The sequence below is a fragment of the Sinocyclocheilus rhinocerous genome, unplaced genomic scaffold, assembly GCF_001515625.1.
Source record: "Sinocyclocheilus rhinocerous isolate Xijiao unplaced genomic scaffold, SAMN03320098_v1.1 scaffold1458, whole genome shotgun sequence".
Lineage (NCBI taxonomy): Eukaryota > Metazoa > Chordata > Actinopteri > Cypriniformes > Cyprinidae > Sinocyclocheilus > Sinocyclocheilus rhinocerous.
In genome coordinates this window covers 657,252-680,986 of record NW_015633180.1, presented here as the reverse complement: position 1 = coordinate 680,986, position 23,735 = coordinate 657,252, and the positions used below count along the sequence as shown (strand labels likewise).

The 23,735-nt window shown below is 36.9% G+C and overlaps 1 protein-coding gene across 1 annotated transcript in view; it reads left to right on the top strand.

Moving 5' to 3' along the window:
- The window catches only part of LOC107743377 (receptor-type tyrosine-protein phosphatase F-like), a 137,549-nt gene that overhangs the window by 34,609 nt on the left and 79,205 nt on the right, over nucleotides 1-23,735 (top strand). The window contains exons 4-11 of the mRNA XM_016556568.1: nucleotides 1,006-1,191; nucleotides 3,018-3,035; nucleotides 6,753-6,881; nucleotides 11,715-11,726; nucleotides 15,811-16,080; nucleotides 16,998-17,579; nucleotides 18,202-18,335; nucleotides 23,045-23,189. Coding sequence (XP_016412054.1) covers nucleotides 1,006-1,191; nucleotides 3,018-3,035; nucleotides 6,753-6,881; nucleotides 11,715-11,726; nucleotides 15,811-16,080; nucleotides 16,998-17,579; nucleotides 18,202-18,335; nucleotides 23,045-23,189 — 1,476 coding nt within the window. The remainder of the gene's footprint in view (nucleotides 1-1,005; nucleotides 1,192-3,017; nucleotides 3,036-6,752; nucleotides 6,882-11,714; nucleotides 11,727-15,810; nucleotides 16,081-16,997; nucleotides 17,580-18,201; nucleotides 18,336-23,044; nucleotides 23,190-23,735) is intronic.

The window sequence follows — 23,735 nt, the reverse complement described above, 5'->3', positions numbered from 1 at the left end:
CTGGTGTCAGTGCTATAAAGTGAAGCATCAGCTTCAGCTTTCCCCCTGTCGTTTATCCCAGCGTTTACCCCTCACGTCACTAGCTCCGCCCTTGCGTCATAGCTCGTGACCGGAAGACAAGATGAGTCGTTTTGAGGGGGAGGGGAGGTTAACGTTTTTGATTAAAGATTACGAGAGCACATGAATTAAAAAAAAAATGAAAAAATAAAAAAAATAATGAATTACACGGATAAATTATTTATAATAAACACTACAGTATTCCATTAAAAAATAAGAATTTTCAATTTTGATTTCATGGTGACTTTAAGGTCGAGTCATTTATAAGAAGTTGTTAGTCATAAGAAATGATGACAGAAATTATAATAATTAGAGTCAATGTCAATTAAACATTTCTAATAAAAATAACAGTGATGAACTAACAAGGAAGAATTTAACTTAAAAAAAACTCATTACAACCTTAGATAATGTTAAAATCCAAGGAATGAAATTGGGTCTTAATGTTGGATGTAACAAGTGGCAATGGTATTGCAAAAAAGAGTGGGAAAAGTAGATCAGTATTGTGCTGCCTTGCTAGAACTTTAACTAGTCCTATTGACCCTTTCATTGGATTTATTTTATAACAGATTTTGCATTTTCATTTTTCGTTTTTTGTTTTGTTTCTGTGTCTACTAAGATTTAGAGCAAACCGGAAGATTAAAACCTAAATTGTATTCATATCCATATGTTGTTGCATGTTAGAGTAATGGTACACAAAAGTTCTGTGGATTTAGCTCGCCATGCTTTGATCGTATTAATGCACAGGAAGGTGTCTATCTAACAAGTGAATTGATTCAGTGCACTAATGACACTTGTCCTGAATTTGCCTCTGCAGGACAATTACATCTTCCTCACATCTCTAACCCTTGATTCAATCAGAGTTCTTCAAGATCATTATCCTTAGTTTGTAAATCATTCCCATTTTGGCTCCTAGATTGACCTGTTTTTTTTTTTTTTTTCTTGCTGCAGAAAACCAGATTCCTCATGGCTTCCCCACCATAGACATGGGCCCTCAGCTGAAAGTGGTGGAACGAACAAGAACAACTACAATGCTCTGTGCCGCCAGTGGGAACCCTGACCCAGAGATCACTTGGTTCAAGGACTTCCTGCCTGTAGACATCAACGGCAATGGGCGAATCAAACAGCTTCGTTCAGGTAAGGATGGCACACTTCCTTAGCCTTACAATCACAGTAGCAGCAACTACTGTACTAAACTTAAATAGTCACAAATATAGACAGTTCTGTTTTCACTTATGGCTTATTTTTCCACAAATGTTTTACTACAGTTTAATGAATGTCTATGCAATATTCCCACATAATAAAAACTGAAACTGGAATTATATTTGTGTAATGTCAGGTCTGCCAATTTGTCTTTGTTTACTATGGAAGGAAAATTTATTGACATGGCCATAACTTCAAATGAGTCTTAAGCCATGTGCAAATGGTCTGGGTAATTGTAGGCACCCTTACGGGAATGTGAGAATGCCGCGGAAAGGATCAACCTATCTATTTACATTGTAGACCTTCCTAATAGATAGACCGCTCAGGTCTGACCTAGGATCAGACGGATGAACAGGACTTTGCCCAGGCTGAATTAATGGCTCCTGACTGACTCAGAGTTTATCCCTCTCCACTAAATCCACTTCATTTAGAGGGCAAGTCCACATCGGAGCTTATTCTCTAGTTTCTAGCATCAGCGTCTAAGTACACAGCTTACAAATACAGAGTTGAAAGTTTGGACTGCCATCCTGAATCTCTTCGTCTTGCTTATTTCGAGGAGCTTCTTAAATTTACGTAAAGTCAAATGAACAAAATGTACTGTTCCACCAAAGATCAAAACATTGCTTCCTCAAAGATTTTATCTCTAGACGGCATGAGGTGCAAAGCTTTATGGCCCTTTCAGGACACTCATGATATAAAATTATGACAATACAGCTAGTCTTATCTGGCTTATCTGCCTGTTTTAGGCTTTAGGAGAATGGTGAATTACATGTTTGCTGTTTTACTTCTTATAGATAAGCATTTTCTGATAGACAATGGTAATGGCGACATAACCTTACCTTGTGATTTGACCGATAGTTTAAGTCAACATGAAATGGGCTCTGTTTACTTTCTTAGGTGCATAATTTATAGCTTTTCATCTGACTTCACATAGTGTGCACTAGCAGTTGATTAGCCAGTGCGTCTAAAAGTGATGCAGTGACTTTACCTGTTGATGATTGGCTCTTTTATTTAAAAGGGCGGCCTTTCATTACTAGAGCCGCTATATTGCGAGTGCACTTTCTCCCATTCATAGCATTACGAATTCATAGCATGACAGTGTTTGCCAATAGCCAAAATGCTATTTACATATTGTTTTAGGCTGCTATTGTAGTTAGCAAGAAATTAGCTTTTCTAGAAGCTAATGCTAATGGTTAACGCAAGTAATTAAATAACAAGTAATGAAATATCATTCTAATACGGCCTGCTCAACATTTTTTTTTTTTCACTTTGAAATATGTCAAATTATGGAAGTAAAACAAGTCAAATGAATTTGATGTTGACTTTAATTCACATGTACATGTACAGAATTGCTGCTAGCTGTTTCTGCAATTCTCACACCAAAAGTGTCGCCTAACTTGCCATGGTCGGTACTTTTCTGAACAATGCTGTGAACAAAAATAACCTGAATACACATTGTTTCACTAAACTCTGCAAATGTTCCTTAAAGCATCGAGTTTGGCAGGACTATCTCAGAATCGTAGCACAGAGAACGTTTGCCCTCGGATCTTTTTTCCGAGCTAATTCCATTGCACCAGACAGCCAACATTCAACTAATCCCCGGAGAGAAGTAGTCTAGCTCAACTTGATTCCTTTCTGTTTAATTAAGCCTACTTTCATTTGATTCCCTCCCTTTTGTTTTCCTTATCTCTCTTTGTCTATCTCTCTTGTCTACTAACACTTCTTTTCAATCTTGTTTGCATTCAATTTACTTCACCTAGGGGGTTCGCCGATTCGAGGTAAGCCAGCTGAAATGTGTCTCACAAAACGTCTCGTCCATTACCCGTCTCATCACCACCGCTGTCATTTCCTGCTTGTTCAGTATATACACAACCTTTGTCCCAGCATTCAACCTGTCTGTGTTCTGATGTCTATATCTGAGGGAAAGAGTACAGAAATACACTATTGTTCAAAAGTTTAGGGTCAGTAAGATTTTATTATTATTTTTTAAATAAATTATTCATTTTATTCAGCAAGGATTAATTAAATTGAACTTTCTCTTCTTCTTCAAAAACCTAAAAAACATATATCATGAGAAGCATGAAACTTCTTTCTAAACCATCTTACCGACTCCAAACTTTTGAACAGTAGTGTATGTATTCCTAAAAAAGATATGCATTATTTCTGAGCGTGTTCACTTAACAAGGTAATATAGGAATAATTATTGACAATTCTGTGATCATTTACACACCCTTATGTTGTTCCAAACCTGTGGGACACAAAATGAGATATTTTGAAGAATGTCTTTGTTGCTGTTTTACAAGCAGTAACAAATTATGTTCTGGATATTCTTCAAAATATCTTCTTTTGTGTCCCACAGAAGAACAAATCTGGAATTACCCGAGGATGAGTAAATAATGACCTCTTTGATGAGGTGAATAATGAACTCTTTGATGAGGTGAATAAAATAATTGACTCTTGCTAGTTATTATGACATGCATTTGTTGTGGATATTTTCTTAGACCCGAGGCTTATTAAAGTTTGCTATGAGTTTGGGTTTCAGGCTGAAGGCCGTCTTTAGGGTCTCCAGAGTGTGTCTTTTACATTCCATTTGGGCTGTGATGAAATTGAAATGATTTTTATATTTTTTTTTGCATACTGCTTATGCTAAAATGAGTATGTATGGGAAATGAGGGCATGGCCCTGATTGTTAAGATGGAGCGTTCGATCAGTCACACAGAATGAAACATGGATTTCAGAAACACGATTGCTAGAGGCGAGTGCTTGACAAAACCGACATTACTTCAGTTGCACGGTTAGCAATCTCAGTGGTCTGAAGACCCCTGAAGCTTTACTGTAGTCGAAAAAAGCAAAAAAAAAAAAAAAAAAAGGTGAAAAGTATTGCACGTAACAAAGGCTTGTTTGTTACTGCAGACTGTTGGAGCACGCCAGCTCACCTTAGGTTTATGAATCAGGAAGTACATCTGGCTTGCTGGAGGGGGGAGCAGGCACTGCCTTATGTTCCCAAGTGGTTACTGATTTTTACTGGCTGAATTCTCAGTGTCCGTGGGTGTGATGTTAAATTCCTCTCGTTCTCAACAGCAGGTCTTTGTTCAGTTCATCTCCCCTAACTCATATTGTTTTGTATCTCTTTATCAGTGAGGAATATGTATCATCTTCATACATTTTTTTGTCCTCATCAAGACACACAATTTGTCCCACAGTGTGTGTGTGTGTGTATGTGTTTTATTGAAAATGCATGAGGTGACATAATTCATCTCTGGTTGGAAGTGTTAAAGGGATAGATCAAAATACTGTCATCATTTAATCAACCTCATGTCGTTTTAAACGTGTATGACTTTCTTTTGTCTACAGAGCTCAAAATAAGATATTTTGAAGACAGTTTCAACTCTCCATTCAATGGAAGTAAGTCTGGTCCAAAACAATATTTATTGAATGGACAAAAACAAATCTCTTCGTTTGTGTTTTTCAGAAGAAAGAAAGTCATACAGGTTTGGAACTAAATGAGGGTTAGTCAATGATGACAGAATTTTCATTTTGGGGTGAACTATATCTTTAATTTATGATGTCATATCAAACACTTAAAAATACACTTATGATTAAAAAGGATTATACATTTTTGTCTGTAACTGTCAAAAATGTTAAACCCTTGCTTTAAAAGAAGTAAATAAAGAACAATTAATTCAAATTTAAATTCAATGAAAAATGTGAATAAAAGTGGTGATTTTCACATTCTTCATTTAGTTTAGATGGAATTTTGTATTATTTTTCTTTATTGTAGTACGTTTACTTTCTTATATGGTACTATCAGTCAGATGTTGTCATGACTGAGGGGTGTTGGCAATCAGTGCTGAGCAATCTCCGAACTGATTAGTAATTTGCTGCTTGTCAGGGTAGGAAACACCACCAATCAGTTTTCCTTGAACTTGGAGATTGGGCAAGGTTAGTGGTGCATGTTATTTTTTCCCTGCAGCACTGGGATGCTGGGAAGTAGTCAGGGGTAAAGTGAAGGTGATAACCTATACTATGGTGGTACACCACTGCCAGAGGTAAATATGTCTGTTTGCTAGATTAAGAGCCTGGCACAGTGTTTTTAAAGCAAACGCCGTATCTGTGGTTAGGACACCCCGATTGATTATTCGTTTGATGTTCATGACTGTTTCAAAGTGGATAGGTCTAAAGTATCTGCAGCATTTAATGCTGTTTCACATTATAGTGATTTGACTCCTTTTGTATACTGAAGTGATATCTTCAATTAATAAATACATAACCAGTTAAAAATGTGGACTAATTCAATTTTTTTATGTTTTTGAAAGATGTCTAATATGCTCTCCAAGGCTGCATTTATTTGATTAAAAGTGAAATATTACTACAATTTAAAATAACTATTTCTGTTTTAATATATTTTCAAATGTAGGGTCTTTAGTGTCACATGATCGTTTAGAAATTATTTGAATATGCTTTGTACACATGTTTTGTGTTCATTATTATCAGTTATTATTGGTGCTCAATTATTAATAATGGTTCTTATTATCATCAATGTTGAAAACAGTTATTTTGTGGTGTATATTTTTTCAGGATTCTTTAAACTAAAAGTTCATTGTAAATGTCTTTACTGTCACTTTTGATCAATTTAATGTGTTCTTACTGAATCATATTATTATTATTATTATTATTATTATTATTAATATTTTAAATCATTCTTACCCCAAACTTGAATGGTAGTGAATCACAAAACATTGAAATGGTTCTAAATAAGATATTTTGAAGAATGTCTTGGTTGCTGTTTTACAAAATTGTTAAATGGTTCTAGGTTTACACTATTGATAAATATTTCTTGAGCAGCAAATCAGCATATTAGAATGATTTCTGAAGGGTCATGTGACATTGAAGACTGAAGTAATGGCTGCTTTGCAATCACAGGAATAAATTACATTTTAAAATATATGAAAACAGTACTTAAATTCTAATATTTCACAATATTACTGTTTATGTTAAAACTGTTACTGTTTATTACTGTATGTGTTAAAAGACTAATCGAACATTGTTCTCATGTGACCTTATGAAGCACATTTTTTTTATCTCTAGCGACCAGACAGGCAGCGTAGTTTTGTACGGTATTGATGTTTTGTTTTTTTTGGTGGGTATAAATATGCCACAGCAGTAATAAAGTCATGTGCTGTAGCGTAATTGGCTCTGACTCAATGACATTAATATCCCGAAAGCTTTTTCTAATGACAGTGAAAGGCAAATATGTTGAGTTATAGACTCACTCAACCTGCAAAATCAGCTTTATGCATATGTCTTAGGCAGTATTCTAAGCCAATAAACTATATACACAGAGGAACAGGTCTGACATTTAAACAGGGAGTGTTTACTGATTGTCTGCAGTGAAAGTTTGCTCTTTGGTGGGGAAAGTTGCAACAGGGGATTCATAATCGTGTTCATAAATCAAAGAGGTGACTTTTACTCTTGTTTTTTTTCTTTTTCTTCAGGAGCTCTGCAGATTGAAAACAGCCAGGAATCAGACCAGGGCAAGTACGAATGTGTGGCTACGAACAGCGCCGGGACGCGCTACTCGGCCCCCGCAAATCTCTACGTGCGAGGTATGATCCGTGCTCCAGGTGCCACCCCTAGCAAAACAACTTCCTCAACCATGCTTCACACCTTTATTTTGACCATGTTGCAATTTTGTTTTGACTTCCACACGTGTTGAACTTTGTCTGACATTTCGGAGCCAGGATAAACAAAAGTTGTTGTCCAAATCATGCCAGAAACAAAACATTTCCTGCTTTGTTTTGAATTCATAGCAACGGAAGCAAAGGTAAACATGCATATTTCTCGCAGTATTTGTTGTGAGAGTGAGAAGACAAAAAGGGTTAACCAAAGGTGAGTGCCACAGAGGACACCTGCAGTATTAATACGTGGATTTAGATGTATAATGTGTTGAGGCATTGTCTGTGAAACAGAACTCTGGGAGTGCTGTTGTTATGAGTGTCAACCCCTTCAGCTCTTTCCATGCAGGTAATAACAGGGAGCTTATGGCAAGCTGCCAGTATGGCCTCCAGCTAGTGACGTTACGGTGCCACCCTGTAATTTATTATTATTATTATTATTATTATTATTATTATTATTATTATTATTATTATTATTATTATTATTATTATTATTATTATTATTATTATTATTATTATTATTATTATTATTATTATTATTATTATTATTATTATTATTATTATTATTATTATTATTATTATTATTATTATTATTATTATTATTAATATTTTAAATCATTCTTACCCCAAACTTGAATGGTAGTGAATCACAAAACATTGAAATGGTTCTAAATAAGATATTTTGAAGAATGTCTTGGTTGCTGTTTTACAAAATTGTTAAATGGTTCTAGGTTTACACTATTGATAAATATTTCTTGAGCAGCAAATCAGCATATTAGAATGATTTCTGAAGGGTCATGTGACATTGAAGACTGAAGTAATGGCTGCTTTGCAATCACAGGAATAAATTACATTTTAAAATATATGAAAACAGTACTTAAATTCTAATATTTCACAATATTACTGTTTATGTTAAAACTGTTACTGTTTATTACTGTATGTGTTAAAAGACTAATCGAACATTGTTCTCATGTGACCTTATGAAGCACATTTTTTTATCTCTAGCGACCAGACAGGCAGCGTAGTTTTGTACGGTATTGATGTTTTGTTATTTTTGGTGGGTATAAATATGCCACAGCAGTAATAAAGTCATGTGCTGTAGCGTAATTGGCTCTGACTCAATGACATTAATATCCCGAAAGCTTTTTCTAATGACAGTGAAAGGCAAATATGTTGAGTTATAGACTCACTCAACCTGCAAAATCAGCTTTATGCATATGTCTTAGGCAGTATTCTAAGCCAATAAACTATATACACAGAGGAACAGGTCTGACATTTAAACAGGGAGTGTTTACTGATTGTCTGCAGTGAAAGTTTGCTCTTTGGTGGGGAAAGTTGCAACAGGGGATTCATAATCGTGTTCATAAATCAAAGAGGTGACTTTTACTCTTGTTTTTTTTCTTTTTCTTCAGGAGCTCTGCAGATTGAAAACAGCCAGGAATCAGACCAGGGCAAGTACGAATGTGTGGCTACGAACAGCGCCGGGACGCGCTACTCGGCACCCGCAAATCTCTACGTGCGAGGTATGATCCGTGCTCCAGGTGCCACCCCTAGCAAAACAACTTCCTCAACCATGCTTCACACCTTTATTTTGACCATGTTGCAATTTTGTTTTGACTTCCACACGTGTTGAACTTTGTCTGACATTTCGGAGCCAGGATAAACAAAAGTTGTTGTCCAAATCATGCCAGAAACAAAACATTCCCTGCTTTGTTTTGAATTCATAGCAACAGAAGCAAAGGTAAACATGCATATTTCTCGCAGTATTTGTTGTGAGAGTGAGAAGACAAAAAGGGTTAACCAAAGGTGAGTGCCACAGAGGACACCTGCAGTATTAATACGTGGATTTAGATGTATAATGTGTTGAGGCATTGTCTGTGAAACAGAACTCTGGGAGTGCTGTTGTTATGAGTGTCAACCCCTTCAGCTCATGCAGGTAATAACAGGGAGCTTATGGCAGGCTGCCAGTTTGGCCTCCAGTTAGTGACGTTAAGGTGCCACCCAGTAATTGTCACGCAAGAGGTGAAGACTAAGCCTTCTCATGCTTCCTGTCAAACAAACGGCCAAAAATGTTTCATACAATAGGATTAAACTGCAGACGCCATCGTACAACTCAATCACAAGATGTTGCTATGAGTGGCATCTAAACACATTGCAAGTTAATAAAGGGGTTAAATTGTATTTTGCATAAAAATGAAGCTTGTTTTTAGGAGCATTATGCTTTGCAGCTTGACATTATTTTATGAAAATTAAACGCATTTTCTCCTAAGTTTCCCCTAATGCATCCTGATGTTTTTTTTTAATGTCATTATTCTCATTGATTCGATTCTCATGTCATGTAGTCATTTTTACTTTATTTAAATCTTAAAGTAAAATCTTAAATTAAAAGCCATAAAAATACCATGTGATTTATAAATATTTTGCAAATTATTATTTTGCATTTGATATTTTAAATTATTTATTAAATATTACTGTATTTATAAATATTTTGTTGTTTAGATTACATATTGTTTTTTTATTATTATTTATTAAATTCTGCCTGATTCATAATACTTTGTAGTTTAAATGATAAATGTTTTCTTGCCGTTTTTGTTTTGCCCATTATTTATAGTACATTACAGTTTGATTTGTGCCTAATTGTCATGGAATTTATGTCACAATTCAAATCCTAATATTCTTAAAAATCAGCTTTTCTTTTTACAAAATATTATTTTCTTGCTATTCTCTTTTCATTTTCTGGTAAAATATGATCTGCACATGTTCTTAACAGGCTTGTTGTCTATGGAATTCAATGAATATTTAAAATTTATTATTATTATTATTTTTTTTTTATCGGTCTGTATGACCCTACTTTTCACTACAAAAAAAGTGAACGTGTGCAGCCAAAATAACAATAATAAAAACAGGAACTTTTGGAGCTAGATCAAACAGCTAACTTCCTCAGAGTTGACAGGTGCATAATGGGTCGCCTTTATCCATCTGTCCATCACAGCCTGGGTGTGGCTGCTTGTTTTTCAAAGTGTCTCTGTAAAACGGCTAATCATGCTTTCTCTTCAAGGGCGTTCAGCATAGCGTCCTGGTACCATTCCTCAGCCTCCCGTCCCCGCTCATTTATCTGCTCACACTAGATGAGTTGGGTGTCTAAGACTGCCGGCCTGTCAGTGGATCTATGTATTCAATAGCTGCTTCCTTTTTCCTTGGCCTCATCACTTTTCTGGGAGCTGTCTAAATGCTCTATGACTGTCTCTGTCTCTCGTTCTCCCGCTCTGTCCGTCTGTCTGACAGAGGACTATATCACCTGGGAGAATCACAGTCATGTATACCGGCAGTATATGTGAATGCTCATTTGTCAGCCGCTTATTCCATAGTGAAAAGTTGTCAAACACTGTCTGCTCTGCTTCCTCTGCTCCTGAAACTGACAACAAATCAAATAGAGTGGGCACACACTTCATACCCACCTGTCTGTTTATTATATCTTGTGTGAATGTGTGTGTGGGGGTCCGTTTACCTTTGTTTAATATTTAAGGAAGATGATTTTTAATATCTCTAATGCCTGTCACTCAGCTAGTTTTGTATTGTAGCGTTACATTGGCAGTCCTAGCAAGCCTTAGCTGACATCATCATCTTTCATGTGTCAATGTGTGGAAGAATTTGGCCCAGGGCTCTTTTAGAGGACCTCAGTGGGTCTCTCTACCTCACTGGAGATATGGTTATGTATGCTCACATGCATACAGAGACAGCTATCAGAAAATGTTCAATCATTCTGAGTTGTGTGTATAGCAGTAATGTTACTACTCCAACATATGTTAGGAAAATTCTAATAATATGTCAGTTATTCTGTGCTGTTCCGATTGTTGGACTTTTTTGTGGATGTCTGTTAAAACAAAAAATAAAAGTTAATTTTGACTATTACTTAATAGTTCACATCTGAGACTGTATTTCTAACTATTGCAACTTCATTTCTCGTAAATTGTGACTTTAAGTCTCACAAAATGGACTTTATGTCTCAGTGACTTTATTTCTCATTATGTGGCTAAATTTCTTATTTTAAACTTTTTTACAATTAATGCTTTTATTTTTTTACTGTGAGGTATAAACGGGCTCCCATACAGTATTTGTGCCACAAAAGTCTGGTGTTAATAAGAATAATGAGAAAAATAATGAGAGGGACAACCATCACATCTGAGACTGTATTTCTAACTATTGCAACTTCATTTCTCGTAAATTGTGACTTTAAGTCTCACAAAATGGACTTTATGTCTCAGTGACTTTATTTCTCATTATGTGGCTAAATTTCTTATTTTAAACTTTTTTTACAATTAATGCTTTTATTTTTTTTACTGTGAGGTATAAACGGGCTCCCATACAGTATTTGTGCCACAAAAGTCTGGTGTTAATAAGAATCTCTGAAAAAAATAATGAGAGGGACAACCACTTTCTGTAACCTAACTGACTTCCTTAAATTAATATCTGTCATTAACCTGTATTAATGTGATTGGGTTTTTCCTTTCACATTTATCTTATAATAGGCTTGTATTTACCTTTAGCATTGTAAACCTACAATATCTATGAGATATATGGTACAGTATATACAAATCTTTTTCAAATGGAGTGTCGTGATTTGAGTGTGTCTCTCGGTCTTTGTTAGAGTTTCCATTGCATTTTTCTAACCGCCGTGAAATTATTCACAAATGTGTTTTCATGTTCTTTTGTCTCCCATTTGTCTCTGTCTTTCAACTTCATCTCCATATCACTTGGTCCAACTTGCACCTCATGTCTTAGACCCTCGTGGAGGTTGGTTCTTTTCACTCTTAACTGCTTCTTGCAGTCCTCAACCTGGATCCCTCTTTAATCAGAGACCCTTGTTATCAATCACTCCCTCTGCTATGTCGCCCCCTCACTTATGTGTTCAGGCTTAATGTGTCGTGTCAGGTGGTTTGCATGAGCTTGATAGTCCATGACGTAGGGGCTGTTTTCATAGATTACACCTGGTGCTGGATTAAAACGGATAGCAATGTTATTTAATCCAAACTAGTTTTAATCTGTGTAAAACATCAAAACAACATATAAATAATAATTTATAATAATAGTTTTATTATTTTAATTATTTCCTTTAATTATTTAATTTCATTTAATTTAAAACCTCTTTTTTGTCATGTTTATCTAACAGTTTTTTTGTTTAATCTCACAATGCATGTATGTTAGCAACTCCTATAACCTAACTGACTCCCTTACATTAATACCATTAACCTGTATCAATGTGAGTGTGTTCTCTATAGACATTGAATAATAAATTGCATACATTTATTTTACGTTTATCTTATAATAGGCATGTATTTACCTTTAACATAGTAAACCTACAGTATATATCAGGGGTGTCAAACTCAATTCCTGGAGGGCCGGAGCCCTGCAGAGTTTTATTCCAAACCTGCTCCAACACACATACCATGTAGTTTTCAAATAAGCCTGAAGGACTTGATAAGTTGGATCAGGTGTGTTTAATTAGGGTTGAATCTGAGCTCTGCAGGTCTCCGGCCCTCCAGGAATTGAGTTTGACACCCCTGGTATATGATATATGGTAGAATATACACAAATCTTTTTTTAAACAGAGTGTTGTGATTTGATTGTGTCTCTGTCTTTGTTATAGACTCCATTGCATTTTTCTAACTGCTATGAAATTATTCATAAATGTCTTTCATGTTCTCTTGTCTCCCATTTGTCTGTCTTTCAATTTCATCTCCATCATATAACCTGCTCGAACTCTCACCTCATATAGCAATCCCTCGAGGAGGTTGGTTCTTTTCACTCTTAGCCACGTCTTGCAGACCTCAAACTGGATCCCTCTTTAATCGAGACCCTTGTTATCAATCTTACTCCCTCTACTATAGCAATGTTAGAAATGTTATTTAGTCCAAACTAGTTGTAATCTGTTTAAAACATCTCGCTTAATATATCAGGGGTGTCAAACTCAATTCCTGGAGGGCCGGAGCCCTGCAGAGTTTTATTCCAAACCTGCTCCAACACACATACCATGTAGTTTTCAAATAAGCCTGAAGGACTTGATAAGTTGGATCAGGTGTGTTTAATTAGGGTTGAATCTGAGCTCTGCAGGTCTCCGGCCCTCCAGGAATTGAGTTTGACACCCCTGGTATATGATATATGGTAGAATATACACAAATCTTTTTTTAAACAGAGTGTTGTGATTTGATTGTGTCTCTGTCTTTGTTATAGACTCCATTGCATTTTTCTAACTGCTATGAAATTATTCATAAATGTCTTTCATGTTCTCTTGTCTCCCATTTGTCTGTCTTTCAATTTCATCTCCATCATATAACCTGCTCGAACTCTCACCTCATATAGCAATCCCTCGAGGAGGTTGGTTCTTTTCACTCTTAGCCACGTCTTGCAGACCTCAAACTGGATCCCTCTTTAATCGAGACCCTTGTTATCAATCTTACTCCCTCTACTATAGCAATGTTAGAAATGTTATTTAGTCCAAACTAGTTGTAATCTGTTTAAAACATCTCGCTTAAATTTTTACAAACAATGATTTATAATAATATTTGTTAATGATAATATCTGTTTAATTTAATTTAAAATTTAATTTAATTTAAAGTGTCACATTATCCTACAGAAATCATTCTAATATGCTGATTTGGTGCTCAAGGAACATTTCTTATTATTGTCAGTGTTACAAATTCAGGTTATGCTGCTTAATTTTTTTGGATTCTTTGATGAACAAAAAGTGTGAAGAACAGCATTTATTTCAAATGGAAATCTTTTGTAACGTTATAAATGTCTTTTCTGTCACAATGAACATGCAGTGATACAAATCTAACTTTTTCAAATGGAGTGTCATGATTAGATTGTGTCTCTCTGTCTTTATTAGACATTCCATTGCATTTTTCTAACTGCCATAAAACTATTTACAAATCTGTTTTCGTGTTCTCTTGTCTCCCATTTGTCTCTGTCTTTCAATTTCATCTCCATATCACTTGGTCAAACTCACACCTCATGTCTTAGACCCTCGAGAAGGTTGGTCCTTTTCACTCTTAACTGCTTCTTGCAGAGCTCAAACTGGATCCCTCTTTAATCAGAGACCCTTGTTATCAATCACTCCCTCTGCTATGTCGCCCCTCACCTATGTGTTCAGGCTTAATGTGTCGTGTCAGGTGACTTGCATGAGCTTGATAGTCCATGAAGTGGGGGCTGCTCTAAAACTAAAAGAAATAGCAATGTGATTTGGTCCAAACAAGTTTTAATTTGTTTAAATAATTTAATTTAATTTAATTTAATACCTCTTTTTTGTCAGGTTCAAGTGTCCGTTTTATTCCACAATGCATGTATGGTTTTGCTCATGAATAGAAACTCTTTCAACCAACCTGCTCCCTGTTACCTGAAGTTTTATATTAGAAATATCACCATTTTACTTCTGTTGTATTACCCACACTGACTTTCCATTCTTTTACTACAAATCATCGCCACCGTATGCCCATGTCCATAGTCACGGTTTGTCAGTGTCACAGAGTTCCCTGGAAATCAATAAAGTGAATATTTATATTTCTTAGACATGCTATTGCTACTGTAATTTCTTTGCAACAGCGGACTTGAAGTACTTTGAATTTCACATTGCCTAATTCAAAGAAAAAATGCTCAAGACTCTATCGTTTTGCCTTTACAGTGCAAACATAATGAGGAGAATAACAAGCTTGGTCGCGGTGTGTATCTGAAAATAAAATGAGAGAGCATAGTCGAGAATCCAATTTCAGGAGGACCTGTGCAAAAACCAATTATTGCCTATGCCATTTCTCCATAGACATACATGAGGCAGTGGGTCATTAACACAAATTGGAAGAGTCTGTTTAATGTGCTGCTGTTTTATACTCCTATTTTGGGAGAACAGGAGAGAAAAGTCTCTCCAGTTTGTGCTTCTTGTAAATAGTTCAGCATTAGCATCCTCAGTGATGGCCACCAGCTACGATTCTGAGCACTGCACAATAGAGACTGAAACACATCCTAGTATTTGCATTGATAACAGAGTACCGTTTAAAAACGTTGATGTTTCTCTTGTGCTGATCCTTGTGAATTAGTTCCTCATACACCATGTGCTTGGCCTCGTGCAGTCGAGTAAGTTAATGTCAAGGCAAGTTTGAATTCCGTTCAGACTCCACATTGATAGTTCGCCTCTCTCCTCCCCATCTCTGCACAGTGTCAGCAGGCTCCTTTTGGTCTCCATGGGAACCTCTTTTAATGTCAGGTTTATCTGCATATCAGAGGCTCACAAAGAGAAGGGCCCAGTGAACAATGCATCTCCCACAAGGTCTCGGACAGGTTCCCGAATCCAGGCAGGACTGAGCAACAACAGACCAGGGTCTCAGTGCCACCGGGCGATAAACTTACAGAGAAAACTCACATCCTGCAATGCCTCAGCGAGGATGTTTTTTCTTCTTCTTCTCAAATCCACAATTCAATAAAGCTCCCCTTTGGCATGAATTTTAATGTCTCACTCTATAAGAAATACCATTACGATGCCTTCTTCACCCTTCCCCCAGCACATATTGGTTTATCGCCCTCTTCTGCACATATGTATGAGCCACAGTTTTGACTTCCTGCCTCCAGTTGTTAAGCTTCAGGCTTTAACAAATGGAAAAAGTGACAGCTCTGCCCTTAAAACAAATTTGTTTGACCTGTCAGCACAACTTCATGTTAGTTTGTTCATGTTAGTGACATAGCCCTAGTAATCAAACTAGAGATGTAGTAATCACAATAGATTTCCCTGTATATGGTCTTTTCCAAACGGTTTTTGTATCAAAAGTTGACATAAGACTACAAAATACTACCTGTTGAAACTCACCCTGGATGTTCTTCTCTCTGGTAGTACGGCGAGTGCCGCCCCGTTTCTCTATCCCACCTACCAATCACGAGGTGATGCCAGGGGGCAGTGTCAACCTCACCTGTGTGGCGGTAGGTGCCCCCATGCCCTATGTCAAATGGATGGCTGGTGAGGTGGAGCTCACCAAGGACGAGGAGATGCCCGTGGGACGCAATGTCCTGGAGCTCACCAACATCCGTCAGTCGACCAACTACACCTGTGTGGCTATTTCATCTCTCGGTATGATCGAGGCAACCGCACAAGTTTCTGTCAAAGGTAAGATCCCTGAACGAGTGATCTCTCCACTAAAAAATTATTTTGCCTGAAATAATAATTTGCATTAAAGGCCCAGGTATACTTGGTGCATTGAGCATGCAAACCATTAAAAGTACACTCAATTGATATGACTGATGCGTTCAGCATGTGTACTTCCTGCAGTAGTAGATCTTTGTTTTTGATCTTTAGTTGATCTTTGTTTTGAGCCGGAGCAGAATGTGTACAAGGGAAGTGTACTTTAGGTTTTAGACCAGGTATGTGTATTAAGAACATAAATTGGTTCAGTTCTGTAGATTTTCTGTAGGTTTAAAGATTCTGTAGACACTCTTATTTTACCCAAGACTCTGAACAGGTTGTCAGAGACTAGAAAAAGTTCTGTTCTAACTGCAACCCTAAGGTTCTGACCAGCTGTTTGGTACGTCTGGCAAATACACACAATGAAAAAACATGGACACTCGCTCTGTGTTGACTGAGCTTTAGGGACTTCCCACGTTTTACTGTGGGATCTGAGAAAATGAAAGGCTTTAGATTATTCTGAGCATGTGTTTACCCAGACCAGATGTCTGGAGCTGTATCAGTGCAGCTGGTCCCACCAGACAACGCCGAGTCCTGCCAGACTTCGTTCCTCGTCATCATGGCTGCCTCTATTGATTGCACTTTGCACTTCACCAATCAATATGGACTCGGAGAATGTCACCGACATTTGTCTGGAGTCCAGCCACAAATCTTAAAGACACAATGACGAGGCGGCACGGGCTGCCTTTCTGTGAATCACCAATTCTAACACAAGCCTGTCTTCTTTCTCATTCTGTCTTACATTGCCTGTCTTTCTCTATTTTAGGAGTGCGCCGAGTAGGCAGCTTAGCCTACATACGCTGTCATCTGTTTAATTTCCTTTCTTATTGTTTGCTCCTCAGCTCTCCCAAAGCCTCCTACGTCTCTAATTGTGACGGAAACCACAGCTACCAGTGTTACACTGACATGGGATTCTGGAAACCCTGAACCTGTGTCTTACTACATTATCCAGTACCGGGCCAAGACCTCGGACTCCAACTTCCAGGAAGTGGATGGTGTTGCCACCACACGTTATAGCATCGGTGGTCTCAGCCCTTATTCCGAGTATGAGTTCCGCGTCATGGCGGTCAACAACATTGGCCGTGGTCCACCCAGCGACCCAGTTGAGACACGGACGGGTGAGCAAGCACCTTCCTCCCCACCACTGCATGTCCAGGCACGTATGCTGAGTGCCAGCACCATGTTGGTGCAGTGGGAACCGCCGGAGGAACCTAATGGTCAGATTAGAGGCTATCGCATCTACTACACATCTGACCTGGACGCGCCTCTCAGTGCCTGGCAGAAACACAACACGGACGACAGCCGTCTCACCACCATCTCGAACCTGACCCCCGACATCACCTACAGCCTGCGTGTGTTGGGCTTTACATCTGTAGGGGACGGACCCCCATCTGATGTGTTGCAGGTCAAGACACAACAAGGAGGTAATTTTTGGCGTTAATGAATAAATACATTGATGCTTTTACATAGGGCTGGGTAAAAAATATATTTTTTGCTGATCAGTCATGATGTCGCATGCAATAATATGTTGCATGATCAGTGTAGTCTGATTCATTAACAAGGGACTCGTATGAACTGGTTCTTTTTAGTGAATCAAAAACATACAGTATAGTGTGACCATTATAGTCTGACTCATGAACAAATTACTCTCAATAATAGGTTATTTTTTGTGAATTCAGTCAAACTACGCAACCACTTCTGGTTATGAAATATATTAACATATTATAGGATAGATGGATTGGGCCCTGTAGTTTTTTTTTGTTTGTTTTTTTCATATTTTTGTAATATACCAATTTTTTTCAAAGTTTCTTCATATAATTTACAGCAAAAGCTTGGAGAGAATTTTTTTAGAAGCAAAATTGACATTAAAATGTACCGTAATGCATCAGAATCATAATGAAATTGATTTGAATTGGAATCTAATTGAATCAGGAAATGTGTATCAATACCCAACCCTAATTTTGCATAGTGCATTTTCATTTCAGTACCATAAAAATACTTGTGCATCTGTTGTCGCTAACATCTCTTCATCTGTTGAATTTCAAGTACCTGCTCAGCCTTCCAACTTTGAGGCTGAAGCAGAGCTGGATACGCGGATCCAGCTAACTTGGCTGTGGCCAGTTCAGGACCCCATCATCAAATATGAGCTGCTATATTGGGAGGCTGACTCAAAGAACAAGGTATCACGCCAGTGCTTGTTTCTGCCTGATTCATTCAGAATTACAAGCAGACCAGATATTGAACGTGTGCAGCTGTTGCTGTGGGCCATGGATACAAATGAAAGATAGCCGAAATTGACATTTCACAAAATGACTGCAGGCGAAAGTCTGCAGTCAGTTGATACAATTAGATTGTACAAAAACAGAATGTACTTATCAATGCTCAGTGCTTGACAGCATTTCTACTTGATGCCAGAATGGGCTGTTTGGATGTGTTTTCTTGATGTCAGTTCATCCACATTGAGATCAGATGTCTTATGCACACTCATCGTGATAGCCACCAGTGTGTCTGTATGCTTATAAAGTACTTCTCAGTTTTTTAGTGAAAAACTTCTTTGCCCACCCCATTCATCTTAAAATGAATAATGAGAAAAATGTATGTAGATTTATTCATTTAGCTGATACGTACTGAGAAAAAAATAGCAGCCTACAATATTAGCTGTTAAAAGTTTGCTGATAAATAATACTGAAATAATAATACTGAAAACTGCATGTTCTGTCAGTTGTCACATTTCTGTTGAATAATGTAAATTCATACTTTGTGAAAACGTACTGAAATGTAAGCCATTATTTACTCAAAATCTCTCTCTTCCTACGATCTGGTGCGCACACATAAGTGCAGTGCAGTAGGCATGTTTAACAACATATAAGGAGAACAGAGCGGAGTTCTTGAGTTTATTGTGATTGCGGTAGATTTGAATTTTTAAAGTGATGCTTAGACTTGACAACTACATTTTCCACTGCCCACTTAAAATACAGCTCCATGACCACTGTGTTAAAGTCTTGATGAAACAGAAGTAGCGACAGATCTTTTCTTCTGTATTGTGAAACGGATTGTTGAAGAAAAATGTTGAGCAGGACTGGGTTTTATCCAATGATTGTTGATTGGATAGAGACCGATCTGAATGCAAGCTTGCAGTCGATTGTAAGAAAGGGTCGGCTTTAAGCTGGCTAAATGATTGGAGAAGCCTGACACATGTCTGATGAAGTCTGTCGTTTCACCAGAAGATTGAGTTATGTTAATTAAAAATGACAAGGTCAAAAAATAAAAAGCATATGCATGGATGAATTGTTCACAATAAGGTCAATAACATGCCATTATAAAACAGACAGTGAATTTTCATTTAATTCTGACTTTAAAATAAACATACGGAAGTTCTAAATGGCCATGCATTATTATAATTTTTTTCTTTCTTGTTTTCTCGTGATCACGACTTAATTTTCTCGTGATCTCGACATGACATGAATTGTTTTCTCGTGATCACGACTTAATTTTCTCGACATAACAAAAGTTTTCTCGTTATCACGACTTAATTTTCTTGTGATTTCGACATAACAAAAGTGGTTCTTTTAACAATGATTGTTTGATTTTTAAAACACAATGCATCGTGAGTCTACTGTTGCTATAGTAACGAACGCAACCTTGACGGGGACATTCTTAACCTGGCTTAATGCGTTAATTGAGAGTGTTTTTGAAAAACCAAACTCAGTGTACACATTATTAGTAATTAATTCTATGTACAGACAAGCATATGAGCCTATAATAAGAACGCAATGCGTTTAATTCCGCGTTAATCGTTTTCCTCCCATAGAATACCTACTGTACGGACAACACTTAACGTGGCTTCATGCGTTAAGGCAGGGTTTTTAAAATACCAAACTCAGTTATGTTAATTAAAAATGACAAGGTCAAAAAAAAGCATATTCATGAATGAATTGTTCACAATAAGGTCAATAACATGCCATTATAAAACAGACAGTGAATTTTCATTTAATTCTGACTTTAAAATAAACATACGGAAGTTCTAAATGGCCATGCATTATTATAATTTTTTTCTTTCTTGTTTTCTCGTGATCACGACTTAATTTTCTCGTGATCTCGACATGACATGAATTGTTTTCTCGTGATCACGACTTAATTTTCTCGACATAACAAAAGTTTTCTCGTTATCACGACTTAATTTTCTTGTGATTTCGACATAACAAAAGTGGTTCTTTTAACAATGATTGTTTGATTTTTAAAACACAATGCATCGTGAGTCTACTGTTGCTATAGTAACGAACGCAACCTTGACGGGGACATTCTTAACCTGGCTTAATGCGTTAATTGAGAGTGTTTTTGAAAAACCAAACTCAGTGTACACATTATTAGTAATTAATTCTATGTACAGACAAGCATATGAGCCTATAATAAGAACGCAATGCGTTTAATTCCGCGTTAATCGTTTTCCTCCCATAGAATACCTACTGTACGGACAACACTTAACGTGGCTTCATGCGTTAAGGCAGGGTTTTTAAAATACCAAACTCAGTAAACACATCATTAATAAAGCATTCTCTGTACCGACAAGCAAATGAGCCCATAATAAGAACGTGATGCGTTTAACACGTTAAGCGTTTCAAAAACCGTTATAAGACGTTATGTTCGCATCCTGGACTCATCTTCTTGTCTGTACATAGCCTATTATAATTTACTAATAATGTGTTTAATGAGTTTGGTCTTTTAAAAACCCTCTCTAAACGCATTAAGCAACATTAAGCATTTTACAATGCCCCCTTTGAGGCGCAAATGATCGACAGATAATAGGCCTACTGTATCTTGTATTTCAGCAAATGTTGCTTCACTTAGAAATAACGTGATTTTGTCCAGAGTTAGGCTACGCTACACATTGCATTTGTGTAATTAACATTAAATGGTCTGACAACAAATTGCATTCACCGCAAGCGCAGGCGGAGCGCCTTCAAAAGAATGCAGAGAAGAAGCCTATTCTAAAAATCTTCAGCTGCTTGGATTCAACTCACTTTATTTTCCTCGTTCGTTTGAAATAAAATTAAGCTATATATAATAATAAATTATAATAATTTGTTTGTGATTTTTATTAGTCATGTAGGATAGGCTGTGATGTGAGTTACAAGCTTGAGATGCTGTTATGTGTGTTCGGTTTACAAAGAAATGTAGAAAATATAAAAGATTAGGCCACAACACTGTATAACATCATTGAACTAAATTATACACATATGTAAATCACATTTCTTATTAATATACATTTATTAACGATAAAGATTAAAAATAAGAAAGATGCACATTACAAGCCTACGTCGTTGTAAATTAGTAACTGTGATGAGTCGTGCAGCAGTAATAACGTAGGATAACAGATACAATTTCAAGCAAAATGATCCGTTCGTTTGAAATAAAATTAAGCTATATATAATAATAAATTATAATAATTTGTTTGTGATTTTTATTAGTCATGTAGGATAGGCTGTGATGTGAGTTACAAGCTTGAGATGCTGTTATGTGTGTTCGGTTTACAAAGAAATGTAGAAAATATAAAAGATTAGGCCACAACACTGTATAACATCATTGAACTAAATTATACACATATGTAAATCACATTTCTTATTAATATACATTTATTAACGATAAAGATTAAAAATAAGAAAGATGCACATTACAAGCCTACGTCGTTGTAAATTAGTAACTGTGATGAGTCGTGCAGCAGTAATAACGTAGGATAACAGATACAATTTCAAGCAAAATGATCATATTTATTCAAGCATTTAACATTTATAAGTTAATTAAATGTCAGCAATGAACTGCACAAATTATAGCGATCAGGAAAAAGGTCCATTGTCCCAATCACGTACAGTATAGTGGATATTGTATACAACTCCCCATCAATAGTTCTATGCTGCCACCTGTTGGTGCAGTTGTGTAACTTAGAGAACAACTTTTGTTATGTCGAGATCACAAGAAAATTAAGTCGTGATCACGAGAAAACAACTTTTGTTTATGTCGAGATCACGAGAAAAATAAGTCATGATCACAAGAAAACAACTTTTGTTATGTCGAGATCATGAGAAAACAGCTTTTGTTATGTCGAGATCACGAGAAAAATAAGTTGTGATCACGAGAAAACAACTTTTGTTATGTCGAGATCACAAGAAAATTAAGTCGTGATCATGAGAAAACAACTTTTGTTGTCGAGATCACGAGAAAAATAAGTCGTGATCATGAGAAAACAACTTTTGTTATGTCGAGATCATGAGAAACCAACTTTTGTTGTCGAGATCACGAGAAAAATAAGTTGTGATCACGAGAAAACAACTTTTGTTATGTCGAGATCACGAGAAAAATAAGTCGTGATAACGAGAAAACAACTCGTTATGTCTAGATCACGAGAAAAATAAGTCGTGATCACGAGAAAACAAGAAGGAAAAAAATAATAATGCATGGCCGCTTAAAACTTCCGTATAAACATGTCTACAAGGACAAGTAAAGAGATTGTTACGTATATGAACATAACATAGTGGCGGAGGCAAGCACAGGCTCGTTTTAAAAGGGGAATATTTATTAAAGAGTTAATTTGAACAAAAGAGAGAGGAAGAATCACAACAAAACTGCCGATCCCTGGTCTAATTTTCCTCTGGATGCCAGCAAAAGTCCCGCAACTGCTTCCAGCGTCACAACAGTATTTATACCGCTCAGCTCATAAGGAACACAGGTGTATGAAATCGGCACCTAATAAACGAAGACAAATAAGAAAACTCTCGGCCACTAGGGGGCAGCCGTATCAGTACAAGCCATTACTTGTGAACAGAACAAAATTACATGCATATGTAACAGAGATGGAGAGATGGTTATGGAGTTTTTTATGTTTCCTCTTCAGATCCATGTCACCTTCGACCCTGCCGGCTCATACGCTGTTGAAGGTCTGAAGCCGGACACTCTGTATAAATTCTCCTTGGCGGCCCGCTCTGAAATGGGGCTAGGGGTCTTTACTCAACCCATTGAAGCCAGGACCGCCCAGTCCAGTAAGTGTCCTCTTTTTTTTTCATCTTCATCATGTCAACTAACCTAGACTTGTCCCTATGGACAAACCAGAGGACCTCTTTTCCCTTCCTTTCTCAAGCTATTGTCTACAGTCTCCACCATTAATTATCTTACACCTCTAAGCCAGGGAATACCTTTATACATTGACAAGGGCAAAAGGTACGTTCGGTGTCTGCTTGTGCCTTTGTCATCATTATTTTGGTTTATAGGCTATCAATGTGATTTGTTATTGCTGCAATGTTAAAAGCCAGAGAAGTGAAGCCTACTCAAGTTGAAGCACTACATTTGTGCTAAATTTAACGCTCTGCTTGCATATAACCTAACCTTTCTCACTTGCACCCACATATCAAAAGACAATGTTCAGAGAATATATAACCAAATTTACAGTCATGTCACAGTATCAGAGTACTTCCTTTCCCCCTGAGTCTCTCACAGCCTCATGTTCTCCTAGAGACCTGTCTATCACCTCCTCCAGGACTCAAAAAGACCCTTTGATCTTTGAGTTTTGTGTCAGGACCCCCCCACCC